We start from the raw sequence: 16222 nt of genomic DNA, 5'->3' as shown, positions 1-16222 counted from the left end.
TCATAAATGTATGTACATTTATAGTTGGGTTAGTTTACACAAATCTATAGGAAATTATTTTCATGTATCATGCCTCGTAATTTCCTCTTAGTCGTGCCGTTCACATCCGTTGTAATTATCCGGAGGATTGTTGAGCGAGTACTTCCCAATACTTCACTGTATTGTTAATGAATATTAGTATTATTATTACACTGAGAAATCACACTGACGTGACGTATCAATGAGAAAATCCGTAGGAGCCGTGATAAGATGAGTTAAGATAACCATCTAAATTATGGTATTTGTACTTGAGGGTTCTACTACCCAAAATCATCTACGTCTTCCAATTATTCAACACAAAGCTGCTATTAGAACAATATCTAACTCAGACAGCACTCGGTACCCTTACTCAAATCTTTGAATATGTTGGATATTAAGTCACTGCACATATTGTGCAGCCGAGGGTTATACTGAACCCACCAAGGTTCCTCATTATGATTTAGTTTAGTATTATTATTTTTGTGGCCGAGATTGGGTTGGCCACCATACCCCGGACCAGACCTGGTTGGTGGTCAGGTCAACTAGGCTGTTAGATGCCCGCTGCAAGCTGTCTGGCGTGCGAGTCACAGCCTGGTTGACCAGGTATCCTTTGGAAGTGTTTATCAAGTTGTCTTATGAGTACCGCGAGTGGCGAGCCAGTTGTGCGCCCGTATGTGTAGCGGGAGAGTGTTGAACAGTGCTGGTGGTGTGGAGAAGGGAAGAGGGCAGGGGCAGCGGCGAGCACAACAGTCACGACGCCTGACCTCACTGTCTCAAGTCAGAAACAAGAAAGTCGGGTGCGGATTATATAACGTCACGTCAGAGGGAAAGCAAAACAGCTTTCATCCGGGGCGGTAGAGGCTCCCACGGCACTGAAGACCTTCCCGTGTACTCTGGTTCGTGCTGAACCGGTCCTTGTGTCTTGTGTATTCTTAAATGAAGCAAGTGCTCCAGAACCACACTGTGTTGACCATGTCCACCCTTCACTGAGTGCAGGAAACACCAGGAGGCAACACTGGCCGGTGATGGTGACCGTCTAGGGAACACTGGGCGGTGATGATGACCGTCTAGGGAACACTGGGCGGTGATGGTGACCGTCTAGGGAACACTGGGCGGTGATGGTGACCGTCTAGGGAACACTGGGCGGTGATGGTGACCGTCTAGGGAACACTGGGCGGTGATGGTGACCGTCTAGGGAACACTGGGCGGTGATGGTGACCGTCTAGGGAACACTGGGCGGTGATGGTGACCGTCTAGGGAACACTGGGCGGTGATGGTGACCGTCTAGGGAACACTGGGCGGTGATGGTGACCGTCTAGGGAACACTGGGCGGTGATGGTGACCGTCTAGTGAACACTGGGCGGTGATGGTGACCGTCTAGTGAACACTGGGCGGTGATGGTGACCGTCTAGGGAACACTGGGCGGTGATTGTGACCGTCTAGGGAACACTGGGCGGTGATGGTGACCGTCTAGGGAACACTGGGCGGTGATGGTGACCGTCTAGTGAACACTGGGCGGTGATGGTGACCGTCTAGTGAACACTGGGCGGTGATGGTGACCGTCTAGTGAACACTGGGCGGTGATGGTGACCGTCTAGTGAACACTGGGCGGTGATGGTGACCGTCTAGGGAACACTGGGCGGTGATGGTGACCGTCTAGGGAACACTGGGCGGTGATGGTGACCGTCTAGGGAACACTGGGCGGTGATAGTGACCGTCTAGTGAACACTGGGCGGTGATGGTGACCGTCTAGGGAACACTGGGCGGTGATGGTGACCGTCTAGTGAACACTGGGCGGTGATGGTGACCGTCTAGGGAACACTGGGCGGTGATGGTGACCGTCTAGTGAACACTGGGCGGTGATGGTGACCGTCTAGTGAACACTGGGCGGTGATGGTGACCGTCTAGTGAACACTGGGCGGTGATGGTGACCGTCTAGGGAACACTGGGCGGTGATGGTGACCGTCTAGTGAACACTGGGCGGTGATGGTGACCGTCTAGGGAACACTGGGCGGTGATGGTGACCGTCTAGGGAACACTGGGCGGTGATGGTGACCGTCTAGTGAACACTGGGCGGTGATGGTGACCGTCTAGGGAACACTGGGCGGTGATGGTGACCGTCTAGGGAACACTGGGCGGTGATGGTGACCGTCTAGTGAACACTGGGCGGTGATGGTGACCGTCTAGGGAACACTGGGCGGTGATGGTGACCGTCTAGTGAACACAGTGCAATTTCTGTATTAACAAATACAATAATACAATATAATTATTAGTAGTAACTTATACTGTTATTAATAAGTATAGTGATAGGAGTGAAGCAAGCTTGTGAGAGGATCTGCCCTCCGTGACCCCATACTGGTGTTGCATTATCAAGTCCCAGTTCTACAAGTCTTTCTTGCAAGGTTTTCTGTCAACTTTCGGTGAATGCTTGGGTCTCCGGCCTGTAAGTTTAGCGACTTCTGTCTTAATTTATACATATTGGCACCATGGTGATTCTTCCAGTTTTCTGGTTGTGTTTCCTGTGACTTTGATATATGCCTATCATAAATGGCCTACACAGAGCTTCAGCATCCTCTCTTAGTATCCAGTGAGATCTTTTCTGGTCTCGTAGCCTTTGTCATGTCCAATTACAGCAACCGCTCTCGTCATCCCACGAGTCTGTCCTTCAACGCTGCTGGCTTTCACACCCACCGTCTCAGTTTAGTCAGCTTCACCTGTTAGGACCAGCTGTACCTTCGCTGTCCTCACCTCTTCCTATACTCTCGTCTTCATTTTGTTAACACAGGTGGATACAGCGACATACGGCATGACTCCTGGTACCAGACTGACATCTTGACCCTTTCTATAGCTCATGGTAAGCCTTACCCACTTGTTTCCCATGGAACACGACCTGTCAGTGGCTTTCCATACCAGATAACCCAATTACTGGACTGACCCCTAGTCAATTCTCCATCGCCAGGACGCGAACCCAGACCAAATAGTAAGTTTCAAACTTATTTTAATTCTCGTCTTTAACGTACTCGTTCCTGCGTTTCCTTTATCTCTCGTGTCCCCATGTTACTCTAATTTGTCCATTGTCAACTTCCTCACCTCCCCTGAAAAATGAGCATTCATTGCTTTTTGTATAACTATGAAAGCATAAGTGTGTGTTCATAGCTATACTATGTTTTTAATTTGGAAAAATATACTATGAAAAACAATTGCAATGATACGATATATTTACACCAAATCAAACCAGCAATGTTGCATGTGCTTGTAAACTGATGTTGACACAAGTGTTGACTGGCCCGAGGTGTGAGCACTGTGCTCAACACGTCACTAACACTGGCCCGAGGTGTGAGCACTGTGCTCAACACGTCACTAACACTGGCCCGAGGTGTGAGCACTGTGCTCAACACCTCACTAACACTGGCCCGAGGTGTGAGCACTGTGCTCAACACCTCACTAACACTGGCCATATTTGGAACCTTACATGGACATTATCTCAACCACTTGGCGTCTGTGTATTTACTACTTGTATCTGCAGAATCGAGCTATTAGCTCTTGGACCCCGCCTTTCTAACCAATTTATTTTTCCTCTATGTCCACTATATACATATATTTCTCTAACACATACACACCCAGGAAGAAGCCCGTAGCAGCTATCTTAACTCACAGGTACTTATTTACTGCTAGATGAACAGGTGAATCAGGGTGAAGGAATCTGCCCATTTGTTTCCGCTATCGCCGGGGATCAATCCCCGGACCCTAGGACTATGAATTCCGAGCGCTGTCCACTCGGCCATCAGGCTCCTGATTATCAGGGGGTAATATGTGTGTGTGTGTGTGTGTGTGTGTGTGTGTGAGAGTAATTACCTAAGTGTAGTTACAGGATGAGAGCTACGCTCGTGGTGTTCCGTCTTCTTAGCACTCTGTCATATAACGCTTAGAAACTACTGACGGTCTTGGCCTCCACCACCTTCTCACCTAACTTGTTCCAACCGTCTACCACTCTGCGAAAGTGAATTTTCTTATATTTCTTCGGCATCTGTGTTTAGCTAGTTTAAATCTATGACCTCTTGTTCTTGAAGTTCCAAGTCTCAGGAAATCTTCCCTATCGATTTGATAAATTCCTGTTACTATTTTGTACGTAGTGATCATATCACCTCGTTTTCTTCTGTCTTCTAGTTTTGGCATATTTAATGCCTCTAACCTCTCCTCGTAGCTCTTGCCCTTCAGTTCTGGGAGCCACTTAGTAGCATCTCTTTGCACCTTTTCAAGTTTGTTGATGTGCTTCTGAAGATATGGGCACCACACAACCGCTGCATATTCTAGCTTTGGCCTAACAAAAGTCGTGAACAATTTCTTTAGTATATCGCCATCCATGTATTTAAAAGCAAATCTGAAGTTAGAAGGCGTGGCATAGGCTCCTCGCACAACGTTCTTTATGTGGTCCTCAGGTGATAGTTTTCTATCTAGAACCACTCCTAGATCTTTATCAGAATTCTTTAAAGATTTCTCACATAATATATAGGTTGTGTGGGGTCTATGTTCTCCTATTCCACATTCCATAACATGGCATTTATTAACATTAAATTCCATTTGCCAAGTGGTGCTCCATATACTAATTTTGTCCAGGTCATCTTGAAGGGCATGGCAATCATCTAAGTTTCTTATCCTTCCAATTATCTTAGCATCATCAGCAAACATGTTCATATAATTCTGTATACCAACTGGTAGATCATTTATGTAGACAATAAACATCACTGGTGCAAGAACTGAACCCTGTGGTACTCCACTTGTGACATTTCTCCAGTCCGATACATTGCCTCTGATTACTGCCCTCATTTTTCTGTCGGAAAATTTTTCATCCCTGTTAGAAGCCTACATGTCACCCCTCCAATATTTTCTAGTTTCCAGAACAACCTCTTATGTGGAAGTCTGTCGAAAGCCTTTTTTAGGTCCAGATAGATGCAGTCAACCCAACCATCTCTTTCCTGAAAAATCTCTGTTGGTCGATCATAGAAACCGAGTAAATTCGATACACAGGATCTTCCAGATCGAAAACCATACTGTCTGATATTATATAATTTCTCTCCAGGTGTTCTACCCATTTAGTTTTGATTAGTTTTTCCAATACTTTCACTGTCACACTTGTCAATGATACAGGTCTATAATTGAGAGGGTCTTCCCTGCTGCCACTTTTGTAGATTGGAACTATGTTAGCCTGTTTCCACACGTCTGCTACGCTTCCTATACACACGGATGCCTGAAAGATCAGGTGAAGTGGAATGTTGAGCTCAGATGCACATTCTCTCAGAACCCAGTGAAATTCCATCTGGACCAACTGCTTTGTTCTTACTTAGCTCTCCCCCCTCCCCTCCCTGTTCAGCTCGTTGTTGTCGTGAGGGGGGGCTTGGTAGGCGGCTGCCGGAGTGATGCTCCTTGGGTCAGTCCTATGTCGTTTTGTAGCCTTGTGCTCCTGCTGCTGTCCTCTCTAATTGTGCTGAACGACTTTTCCTTTTCCTTCGGTAATCGTTTTTCTCCCCCTCTTCTCCTATCTGCTTGTCGTTTCCTGCTGACCTTTTGCTTGTTTTGGTTATTCCTTTGGACTACTTCTATTTTGACGCCCAGGTGCTTGAGGAGGCATACTCTTGCACCCGTAGAACTGTAGTACCCAACGTTGAGAGCGAGGGGAACCTTTTATTGTCAATCCTCCTTTCGTCACTGAACCTGATCTAGACTGACTGACAGTTCTTAAGGTGGCGTTTGTGGGGCGTATACTCACGACGCACCCCTAGGGGGCCCCGACATGATTGGCGATAGCTTCTTGTTGGGTGTTCTGCCTCTAATTGTGGCTCCATGGTGGGTGTGGGGGCACATTCGTGAATGAATGTTTTTCTTTCGTACTTATGTCGACTTCTGTTTCTCTTTTCCTTTCTCAGGCTCGTGGAGTGGGCGACCAAGCCCCCGAGTCGGTTCGTGTTGGAAGACCGGGTTCTGTAGCCTCCGCTGCATTGGGCCCCGACCTTGCTCCTCCTTTGGCCTCTCTGACTACTCTCCTCGGCTCCCTTCCCTCCTCTGTGGTTGGGTCGAGCCCCAAGCCCTCAGTGGTGACTACCTCGTCCCCTGGCACGGCCCAGTCTCTTGTTGTGACTACTGTGCCTTTCAACCCCTCTTTCTCTGGGTGTTCTCAACGCCGTCATCGACACGGCCGCACTCGTTCGATTCCTTCTTGTTCTGATGCATATCAAGCCCTTGTTTAGTCCCGCTTCGTGAGCCAAATACTTTGATCTTCTCCCTCTTGATTCTGCGCCTCCTGACGATTTCTCCCTTTATAGGCACCTTGTTGATTTCGTAGATGCCTCTGTCACCTTCAACCCCACCCGTCTCGGTACACGTATCGTTGCTGCTCCTTCTCAGGATGCGGCCTCCTGCTTAGCTGCTTTATCCTGCCTTGGCGAGACCCCTGTTCGGATCTCCAAGAACGCTCGGTTGAATGCCAGTGTTGGCACTATTCTCCTCCCGCCCCATGTTGCAACCGGTGTTCGGAATCTGCAGGACTGCCACGATGATATTCAGCATGTCCTTGAGGCCCAGGGCCATTCTGTCCTCCAGGTAGACATGTTTACTCGTCCACCTCGTGGTCGTCGCCGTCAGCCCCTTCGGGTTGTGAAGATTACTTTTGATGGTAGGACCCTTCCGCCCTCTATTATTGTTGCTGGTGCCAGGTGCTCCGTCCAGGAGTACATTCCCTCTCCTCGGCTCTGTAATAAGTGCTGGAGGTTTGGGCATGGTGCTCCCCGCTGCTCTGGAACTGTGCGTCTGTCCTTTGTGTGGGGGCGAGGGTCACTCTTAAGTCGGAGTGCACTTCTTCCCAGGCTTGCTGCCTCAATTGCGGTGAGGACCACCCAACCTTCTCCCGTGCGTGTATACATTACAAGCTTAAGGCAGCCGTCCTCGACGTGAAGCGCCGGGAGCGTTTATCTTTTCCTGAGGCGAGGCACCAGGTTCGCCGGCTCCCGCCTTATGCTCGCGTGTTGCGCTCTTCCTCTCCTCGTCCTTCCCACCTTCCTCAGACTCGACCGTTTCTGGGCCTTGTACCCTGATACGCCCACTGCCCCCTTCTGTTCCTGTTAGTCTGTTTCCACACATCTGCTACGATTCCTGTACATAGGGATGCCTGAAAGATCAGGTGAAGTGGAATGCTGAGCTCAGATGCACATTCTCTCAGAACCCATGGTGAAATTCTGTCTGGAGCAACTGCTTTCTTACTTAGCTCCTTTAGCATATTTTCCACTTCATCTCTAGACACCTCTGTGCTCTGTTGTTCTCTGGAATTCTTATTGTGTCTGGTTCCCTGAAGATTTCATTTTGTACAAACACACTTTTAGAACTTTTCGTTTAATGTTTCACACATTTCATTTTAATTTTCCGTGAATCTATTTCCCATATTCAACTTCCGAATATTATTCTTTACTTGCAGTTTGTTGTTTATGAATTTATAGAATAGACCTGGTTCTGTTTTACATTTTTCTGCAATCCCTTTTTCAAAATTTCTTTTTGCCTCTCTCTTCACTGCCGTGTGAGGAGTTACACACACACACACACACACTGAGTGAGTGAGTGTGTGTGTGTGTGTGTGTGTGTGTGTGTGTGTGTGTACTCAAGTTATGCCTGTGGGGGTTGAGCTTCGGCTCTTTGTTCCTGCCTCTCGACTGTCAATCAACTGGTGTACAGGTTCCGGAGCCTATTGAGCCCTTTCATAACTACATTGAAACTGTGTATGGAATCGGCCTTCTTGAGATGATTTTGGGGCTTTTTTTAGTGTCCCCGCGGCCCGGTCCTCGACCAGGCCTCCACCCCCAGGAAGCAGCCCGTGACAGCTGACTAATACCCAGGTACCTATTTTACTGCTAGGTAACAGGGGCATAGGGTCAAAGAAACTCTGCCCATTGTTTCTCGCCGGCGCCTGGGATCGAACCCAGGACCACAGGATCACAAGTCCAGCGTGCTGTCCGCTCGGCCGACCGGCTCCCACTACATCACTGCCTAATGCATTCCATCTGTTAACTACTGACACTGAAAAAGTTTTTTTTCTAATGTCCCTGTGGCTCATTTGGGTACCAAGTTTCCACCCGTGTACCCTTGTTCGTGTACTACCCATGCTAAATAGTTTGTCTTTATCTACCCTATCAATTTCTCTGAAAATTTTACAGGTGATAATCACGTCTCCACTAACTCTTGTCTTCCAGGGTTGTGATGTTGAGATTAACATTTGAAAATATTGAGATTAATGAGTCTATACCTCTGGAAGATTATTTATATACTGTATATCAGAAACCAGATAAGTCTGAGTACAGAACCCATTGGGACTACGCTAGTGACATTGAGGTCTCACTCCTCACAGTAAAACTCTGCTTCCTGTTGTTTAGGTACTCCCTTGTTCACTGGAGCACCTTATCTGTTACTCTAGCCTGTTTCTCCAACTTAAGCAACAGCTTCTTATGGGAAACTTTATCGAAATCTTTCTGAACATCCAAGAAAATGCAGTCTGCCCATCCTTCTCTCTTCCTTAATGCTTGTTGCTTGTCATAGAAGTCAATTAAACCCATGAGGCACGATTTGCCATCTTTGAAGCCATCTTGTTGGTTTGTTACAAAGTCCCTTCTCTCGAGATAAGCTACAAGCTTTTTTTTCGCAATCTTTTCCATCACCTTGCATGGTATACAAGTTAAGGACACTGACGTGTTTGCACACGAGCACGAAAGGGGAAGATGATGTGTGTGAGGGAAAAAGGAAGGAAGGCAATGTGTTGTAATATATAGAAGACGTAACATTGAGTGCAGGTAATAATGGTGATAATGTTTTACAGATGAGGAGTGGGAGCGACATGTGAGCACAGAGGCGAGGGGTGATGTTGGGCTTATCTTAGTACAACCGTCGTGGCGTGGACGGGACCCCCCCAACCAGGCTCCAGGACCCCCTCCACCTGCCAGGGTGGCTCATAGGGCCCCTCCACAACAAGGATACATCGCAAGAAGCCAGTCACCGACAAGAGGACGAGCCCGCGGGGCCCACAACTCGCCACTTGGGGCCCGTCACCCATCACCCACACGGGCTCCTCGTGACCTCTCGCCCATTAGACCCGTACACCAGAGGAGGACTCCGCCTCGCCGACACCAGAATGCCAGAGACCGGTTAGTGCCTTCACTGCATATTCCTGCCCCTCTGATAGGTCTTTTCAGCTTTAAGTCTGCTCACCAGGTCCTCCAGCTGGGGTTTACACAGTTGAGGCACAAATGAAGTCACTCCTGTTTATTTTAATAATAAAAATAATTTTTATTTAAGCAAAAGTACTTGCCTATATATTCTATTCTTCTTGTATCCTATATATGCAAGACAAGTACTATGTCTAAAGCCACTAATACACACACAGCATTTCCCCCATGATGTGGAATAAAATAAAGAACTTAAAACTGAGATCCAAAGCAAAACTAAATTGAAATAAGAGAAATAGAAACAAAATTATTAAATGGTGACTGGAACAGAAATTGCAACAGAACAACAGATAGTAATTTTCACAGAATAAACAGAAGGAATAATTTTTTTTTATTAAATTTTTACATGACAGATAACAGCAGTAAAACAGGTCCAGTAATTAATGTTCAATAACAGCAAAACATAGGTTGACATTTAGGAAGTAAGGTAGAGTTTATCAGGTAGTTCTTAGTTTTCCTTTTTAAACTATTTGAGAGAACGACAGTCTTTGATGTGATTAGGGAGGTTATTTCACATTTTGGGACACTTGACTTGCAGAGCATTTCTACTTTAAGTCGCACTCTTGGAATATCAAATAGATACTTGTTTCTAGTTTGGTGCCCGTGGGTTCCGTTACAACCCTTTAGGATGCGCTTAAGGCTGGGATTTGCACTGCAGGTCAGTGTTTTATATATATATATATATATATATATATATATATATATATATATATATATATATATATATATATATAAAATATAATATTGATGATGAGAGAGAGAGTGCGCATACTTGAAAGGAGGCATTTCACTTTTTCGACAGCCCCCTTCAGTCCTCCTAAAATTTTCTGCGAATCTATCAGAAGAAAGCTAGACAAAAGATACAAAAGATAAAGAAAAATCCAAAATATTTTTTCACATAAGCAAAAGCCTCCACCAGTATTGGACCTTTAATTACAACCGAAGGTACGTACAAAGGAAAACAAGGAAATTAGTGAAAGTCTAAGAAGCCAGTATGAGGCTATGTTTAGCACACCAATAAACAACATGAAAGTTGAATATCCAGACAGCTTCTTTATGAATGACATCCAAGCAGCAGATAATATAACGGATATTAACATGAACTCGGAAGACTTTGAAGGATAAATTGACAACATGCCCATGCACTCAGCCCCTGGTCCTGACTCATAGAATTCAATATTCATAAAGAAATGTAAAGTACCAGTAATGCAAGCGCTCGGTTTAATATGGAGATAGAGCTTGGATACAGGGAAGATACCAGCAGCACTTAAATCTGCAGATATAACTTCTCTGCACAAGGGAGGAAGTAAAGCTTTGACAAAAAATTATAGACCAGATGCACTAATATCACACACAAAAAAAGTTTTTGAAAGTGATTAGGAATCAAATTTCTAGTTTTATGGAAAATAATGAACTACACAAAAAACCCAGGACAACATGGATTTAGAGCGGGAAGTCTGTCACAGTTACTCAACCACTATGACAAAATCACAGAAGCCCTAGAAGAAAAGCAAAATGCAGAAGTTGAATACACAGACTTTGCAAAGGCATGCGACAAATGTGACCATGGAGTGATAGCACACAAAATGAGGTCAATGGGAATAACTGGTAAAGTAGGATGGTAGGTACTAAATTTCCTAGTCGAACAAAACAGAGTAACAGTCAACCATATAAAATTAAGTCCAAGCGCAGTTAAAAGCTCTATACCTCAGGGTACAGTCCTTGAACCATTGCTTTTCCTTATTCTCATATCAGATATAGACAAAAATACAAGTCACAGCTTCATATCATCCCTTGCAGATGACACAAAAATCAGCATGAAAATTACCCCTACTCAATACATTGAAAAACTACGAGCAGATACAGCATTATTAAAGTTTTCGACTGGGCAGCAGAAAACATGTTTAACAGTGATGAATTCTAGGTACAGTACTCGGGTATGGTAAAAGTGAGGACCTTAAGCATAATACAGGGTACAAAACAATAAAATCTGCCCATAGTAGGAAAGCAGCATGTAAAGGATTCGGGAATAATGATGTCTGACGACCAAATGTTTAGGAAGCATAACCAAGCAAATATTATGTCCACCAGCAAAATTATAGGATGGATTACTAGAACTTTCAAATCCAGGTATCCCATCAGTGGTTGTACTATTCAAATCACTTGTGCTGTCCCATCTTGAGTACTGCTCAGTACTCACTTTCCCCTTCAGTGCAGGAGAGACTGCTGAAAATAGAGGGAGTACAGAGAATGGATTTAGCATACAAAGTTTCGATAAAGCACCTAAATTATTGATCATCTCAATGTTCTCCAAATGTACTTGCTAGAAAAGAGACGAGAGAGAGATAAAATAATGTAAACGTGGAAAATACTGGAGGGCTAGGTCCCAAGTCTACACAGTAAACTAACAACATACTGGAGTGAACGATATGTAAGAAAATGCAGAATAGAACCAGTGAAGAGCAGGGATGCCATAGGCACAACCAGAGAATACTGTATAAACATCAGAGGTCCACAGTTGTTCAACATCCTCCCAGTGAGTAAAAGAAATATTGCTGGAACAACCGTGGACATCTTCAAGAGAACACTAGATAGTTTTCTTTAAGAAATGCTGGACCAGCCAGGCTGTGGTGGATATTTGGACCTGCGGGCTGCTCCAAGCAACAGCTTGCTGGACCAAGCTCTCACAAGTCAAGCCTGGGGCTCAGGCTGAACTTTGGGAGAACAACTCCCAGAGCCACATCAAGCAGGATGTGTAGTGACTTAATATCTAACATATTTAAAGATTTAAGTAAGGGGGGGCCTGAGTGCTGTTTGGTGCTTGAGTTTGTTGTTGTTCTAATAGCTGATTTGTGTTGAGTAACTAGGGGTCATAGAGTGGATAGCAGAACCTCAGATATAGATACCATAGGTGAAATAAGGATAGATGAGAGAGTAATAAAGCATTACCAAGGCAGGGCAAGGTACCAGGGCAAGGCAAGGCATTCTTTCTAAAATTAGATACTAACTGTTTTCAGTTTTTTGTTTTTTTTTTAAAGTTAGATTTTGCAAATGGTTCTGGAAATTCAACTTATCAGTGAGAACACAAAGGAATTTACTGTCTATTTTGGTATTAATTTAGATATTATTAATTCTTGGGTTAATCTGATCAGTGGATTTATTACCAAACAAGATATAGAAGGTTTTATCAGTGTTAGGGGAGATTTTTTTAACAATTAGCTGAAATACTGGGTTCTGCTGAAGACTTACTTGCCTTTAAGTTCTTTTTCGTAGCTCTTGTTTGGATACGTCACATCATACACCAGACCAGTTCACCAGTGAATTTTAAAATTTACCCAAACCAAACCAACCAACCAAACCTAACACAGCCTAACCGTACATCCTAATCTAACGACATACTCTACTAGATACTGTTTTGACACTCGGAAAATGCGCTTTATTGAATCTTCTTGTTTATGATTTGAGCAGCCCAGACCCACATATTCTGGATTACTTTAATGTTCTTGTAGGTTCATCTTGCTAGTCTATATACACAAGTAGTGCTGGAATCCTTGATATAAAATATATTGTCTTAATAGAAACCCAGTCATTTTTCTGCCTAGGTTGTAGGATTAATGAATAATTTAATGTGATCACATTATAACTTGTGCTTAGCCAGATGTAGATTACATTCAGGATTAGGGGAAAAAAATTTGTTAGTAGTAAAACTTGATCATTGATAACGAGAAATTACATTTTTTATTTCAGGAGCGAGTCGCCCGTCTCTCCTCGTGAGAGGTTCCAAGATGCCCGCGAAAAGTTCCGCTCTCTGGAACGAGACTGGCAGCGCCCTGATCGTCCAGATGCCCACTCTCGCCCTCAGGGTATCTCCCGTACTCCATCTTGGGAGCCTAGCCCCAAGCCCACTACAGGGGTGAGAGAGACCCGTGGTCCTGTGGAACAGGTGCAAGCGAGCCGTGATGAAGTAGTTTGGCCAAAGAGTGACCGTGACACAGGCTATGGCTCTCGTGATGGCCTTCTGCGAGAGCGACCACGGGGCCGTGAATATGATCGTGGCTATGGCACTGGTGACACACGTGACTCTGACCCATGGCGCCGTGACCAGGGCCACCGCACACCAGATCTGTGGCAGAAGGAGCCACGGGTACCAAGTCCCAGCCGTGTACCTCGTGGGCGCAGCCCCACCAGAGACTACAGGGTACCAAGGGTCAGGTCTCCAGAACGCTCCGACTACCATAGAGCCAAATCTATGCATGACCTGAGCCAACGACGCTCTGCCAATGAAGAAGAACGTCGAAGTTGCAATGATCCACGCAGACGATCCATGTACGACACGGCAGAGGACCCACGACCATTACGAGAGAGTCGTTCTGGCCATAGATACCGTTCACAGGCTAGCCTTCGCCATCACAATTCCTGTAGCTCTGACTCTTGCCATTCTGGTGACAGTTACGAGCTCCCAGAAACTCGCAGGTTTCCTGGTCTAGACCGTGCTACTGCTCGCCCAGATCCCTTGGAGACTGCCCATTCTGCCCATCTTAATCATGTCAATAAACGTACATATGATTACCCAGTGAATGGTGGCACAGCTGCCGTTCACATCAGCCGAGCCCAACACGACGACTACCGCCGCTTCCGTTACGATCACACTGCCACTCCGCAGTTTATTCGTTCCACCTCTGTCCCCACTGCCCATTACTGAGTTTGGTACTGCCTCACTTGACCAACAAAGCCCAGCCATTGTTTATACACTTTCTTAAATATCATGATGTTTAGTAAAACTCTTCCTGACTTTTTTTTTTTTTTTTGTGACGTATAAAGCTGTGTACTTTTAAAATATTTTATTTACTGTTTCTGCTTGTTTATAGTATAGAATTTTTGTTTTAAATACAATTTTCATGATTTACTTAATATTGCTACACAGTTGGTTCAGGAGTGGTTGCCCACCGATTTAGCCACTGTAAAGTAACACGGAAAGGTTCTTAAAATACACAGGGAAATCACAATACTGTAATGTGATGTATGAGAATATTTGGAGCAGGATGGTGGGATTGAACCAGTGGGTTCTGGTGGACTTCAGGTTGTGTAACTTTTAGCATATTGTGGTCCATGGGTATGGGGTTGCATCTGGGGATGATAAAGAACGCTGGTTTGATCCCAACGTCCTGCTCTGACGACTTTCTCATGTTCTTAAGGTGTTTTGGCTTTGTCTATGTGCCACCAACCTGTAAGTGTTGCACAAGTACAGGAGGCTTAACACTGCTGCTATGAGTATCAAAACAGGTGTTTTGATCAATGCCCCCCCTCCATGTTCTAGGACTGTACTGTACTGCTTAATCGTTGTCTCGCTGTATTATTGTGTATGACGTGCTTTCTGTCACACACGAGAAAAAATAGTGATATTGAGAGGTTTTGCATTTCCTGTGTTATGAGTTACTATATTGTGAATATTAATCTTAAAGTTTGAGCTATACTGATTTTAGTCTTTAATCTGTAATGTAGCTTTTTTTATGCTAACTTGAACTATGTATATATTCTAATGCCTTTGTTAGCTGCCTGTGAGTACACACAAGCTTGTCTGTGACTGCAAGTTAGCCAGCATCTCAAACATAGCTGTAAAAATATAATAAAAATACAAAAATCATAATTTGCCATAAGTTTTCAATTATAAAATGTTTCAAAGAGTTGGATACTCTAGTTATTCTGCCCTGATAGAGCAATTATAACTGATTGTACACAGTTATACAGACTTGTATATGTTGGTATAACTTTATATTGGTGTTTTGCGCTGCTGCTGCTTGGGCTGTGATTGCCATGGTGATATGTGGCAGAGCCCATGCACCGAATTTTGCCAAACATTAAATTATAAGCCACAGGATACTTCCTGCTGCAGAGGGTCCTTCTAACATGTTGACAATGGTCTCTCGATCAGGCAGAAGAATGTATCATTGTTAAGTTTAAGATATTTGCAGGCAGTACAATAATTGATGACCACTCTTCATAGTGGAGATGGACTGTTGTAACTGATCACTCTTCACAATGGTGGGAGACTGTGATATGATGATCATTGTATGATGGAGAGGTAACTGTATTGTAACTGATCACTTTTCATAATGGTAAGCTGCTGCTATTTATGATCATTTATAAATGGTATTATATGTTACAATATTTAACTATTGTAATTTAACCAATATAATTAACTATTGGCTGGCATCACATCTGGGTTTTCAATAATGTCGGCTTGTTAAGAGACCTAACAGAATTATAACTGTTGTGATAAGGTGTTTCCTACATAACTGATCTTGTTACATTAATGACCCAAGCTCTTATACTTTGTATATAGAATGTACAAATGTGAAGTTGTATGTAAATTATGACATTGCTCTGAAAGCCATTATATATATATGTTTGCGCTGGTATCTTTAATAAAGATTAAGGGAGTGTATTTATTTAATTTCATACTCAAATCTGGGTTCAAATTTAGTTAAGCTTATTCAAACTCCAAAATATGGACAGTAAATTTAATAATTTTTCAGTTATTCAGAAAACAAAAATACATACTGTGTGTGGTGGTAACATACTTACTATTAAAGCGACTAGAAGAAACTCAAGATTTTTTAGTTAATCATGTGTAAAGTATTCTGTAGTTCACCAATGGAAGTGATGGTGTTATCCTGTGATGTTAGTATTAATATTAACTGGTAGTGTTAGTATTTTTAACTGGTAGACCATGTGTTAAAAGCAACATACATGCAAGTTTGATGAACCAAATGGAGATTTCACTTTAGCTCACTTAGCTTGAATTGAAGGAGGTTGCAGATTGTGTCATTCAAGATCTTGTACAGATAGAAATTGTCTACACTTGAAATTCGGCTAGTAAATATGTAAATTATTTCAAATTGCAGCACTCATAAATAAGGATACTGGAATCAACACACTGTAAC

At 44.0% G+C, this 16222-nt stretch overlaps 1 protein-coding gene across 2 annotated transcripts in view; it reads left to right on the top strand.

The window, feature by feature from the left end:
• The window catches only part of LOC123757942 (zinc finger CCCH domain-containing protein 13), a 122637-nt gene extending 106918 nt beyond the window's left edge, over positions 1-15719 (top strand). For both annotated transcript variants that reach the window (XM_045741910.2, XM_069338802.1), the window contains 2 exons: positions 8873-9197; positions 13026-15719. In XM_045741910.2, the coding sequence (XP_045597866.1) occupies positions 8873-9197; positions 13026-13980 (1280 nt within the window). In that variant the 3' untranslated portion in view covers positions 13981-15719. The remainder of the gene's footprint in view (positions 1-8872; positions 9198-13025) is intronic.
• The last annotated feature ends 503 nt before the right edge of the window (positions 15720-16222 follow it).

This window comes from Procambarus clarkii, chromosome 40, assembly GCF_040958095.1.
Source record: "Procambarus clarkii isolate CNS0578487 chromosome 40, FALCON_Pclarkii_2.0, whole genome shotgun sequence".
Taxonomy (NCBI): domain Eukaryota; kingdom Metazoa; phylum Arthropoda; class Malacostraca; order Decapoda; family Cambaridae; genus Procambarus; species Procambarus clarkii.
This window is presented reverse-complemented; position numbering and strand designations above follow the sequence as displayed.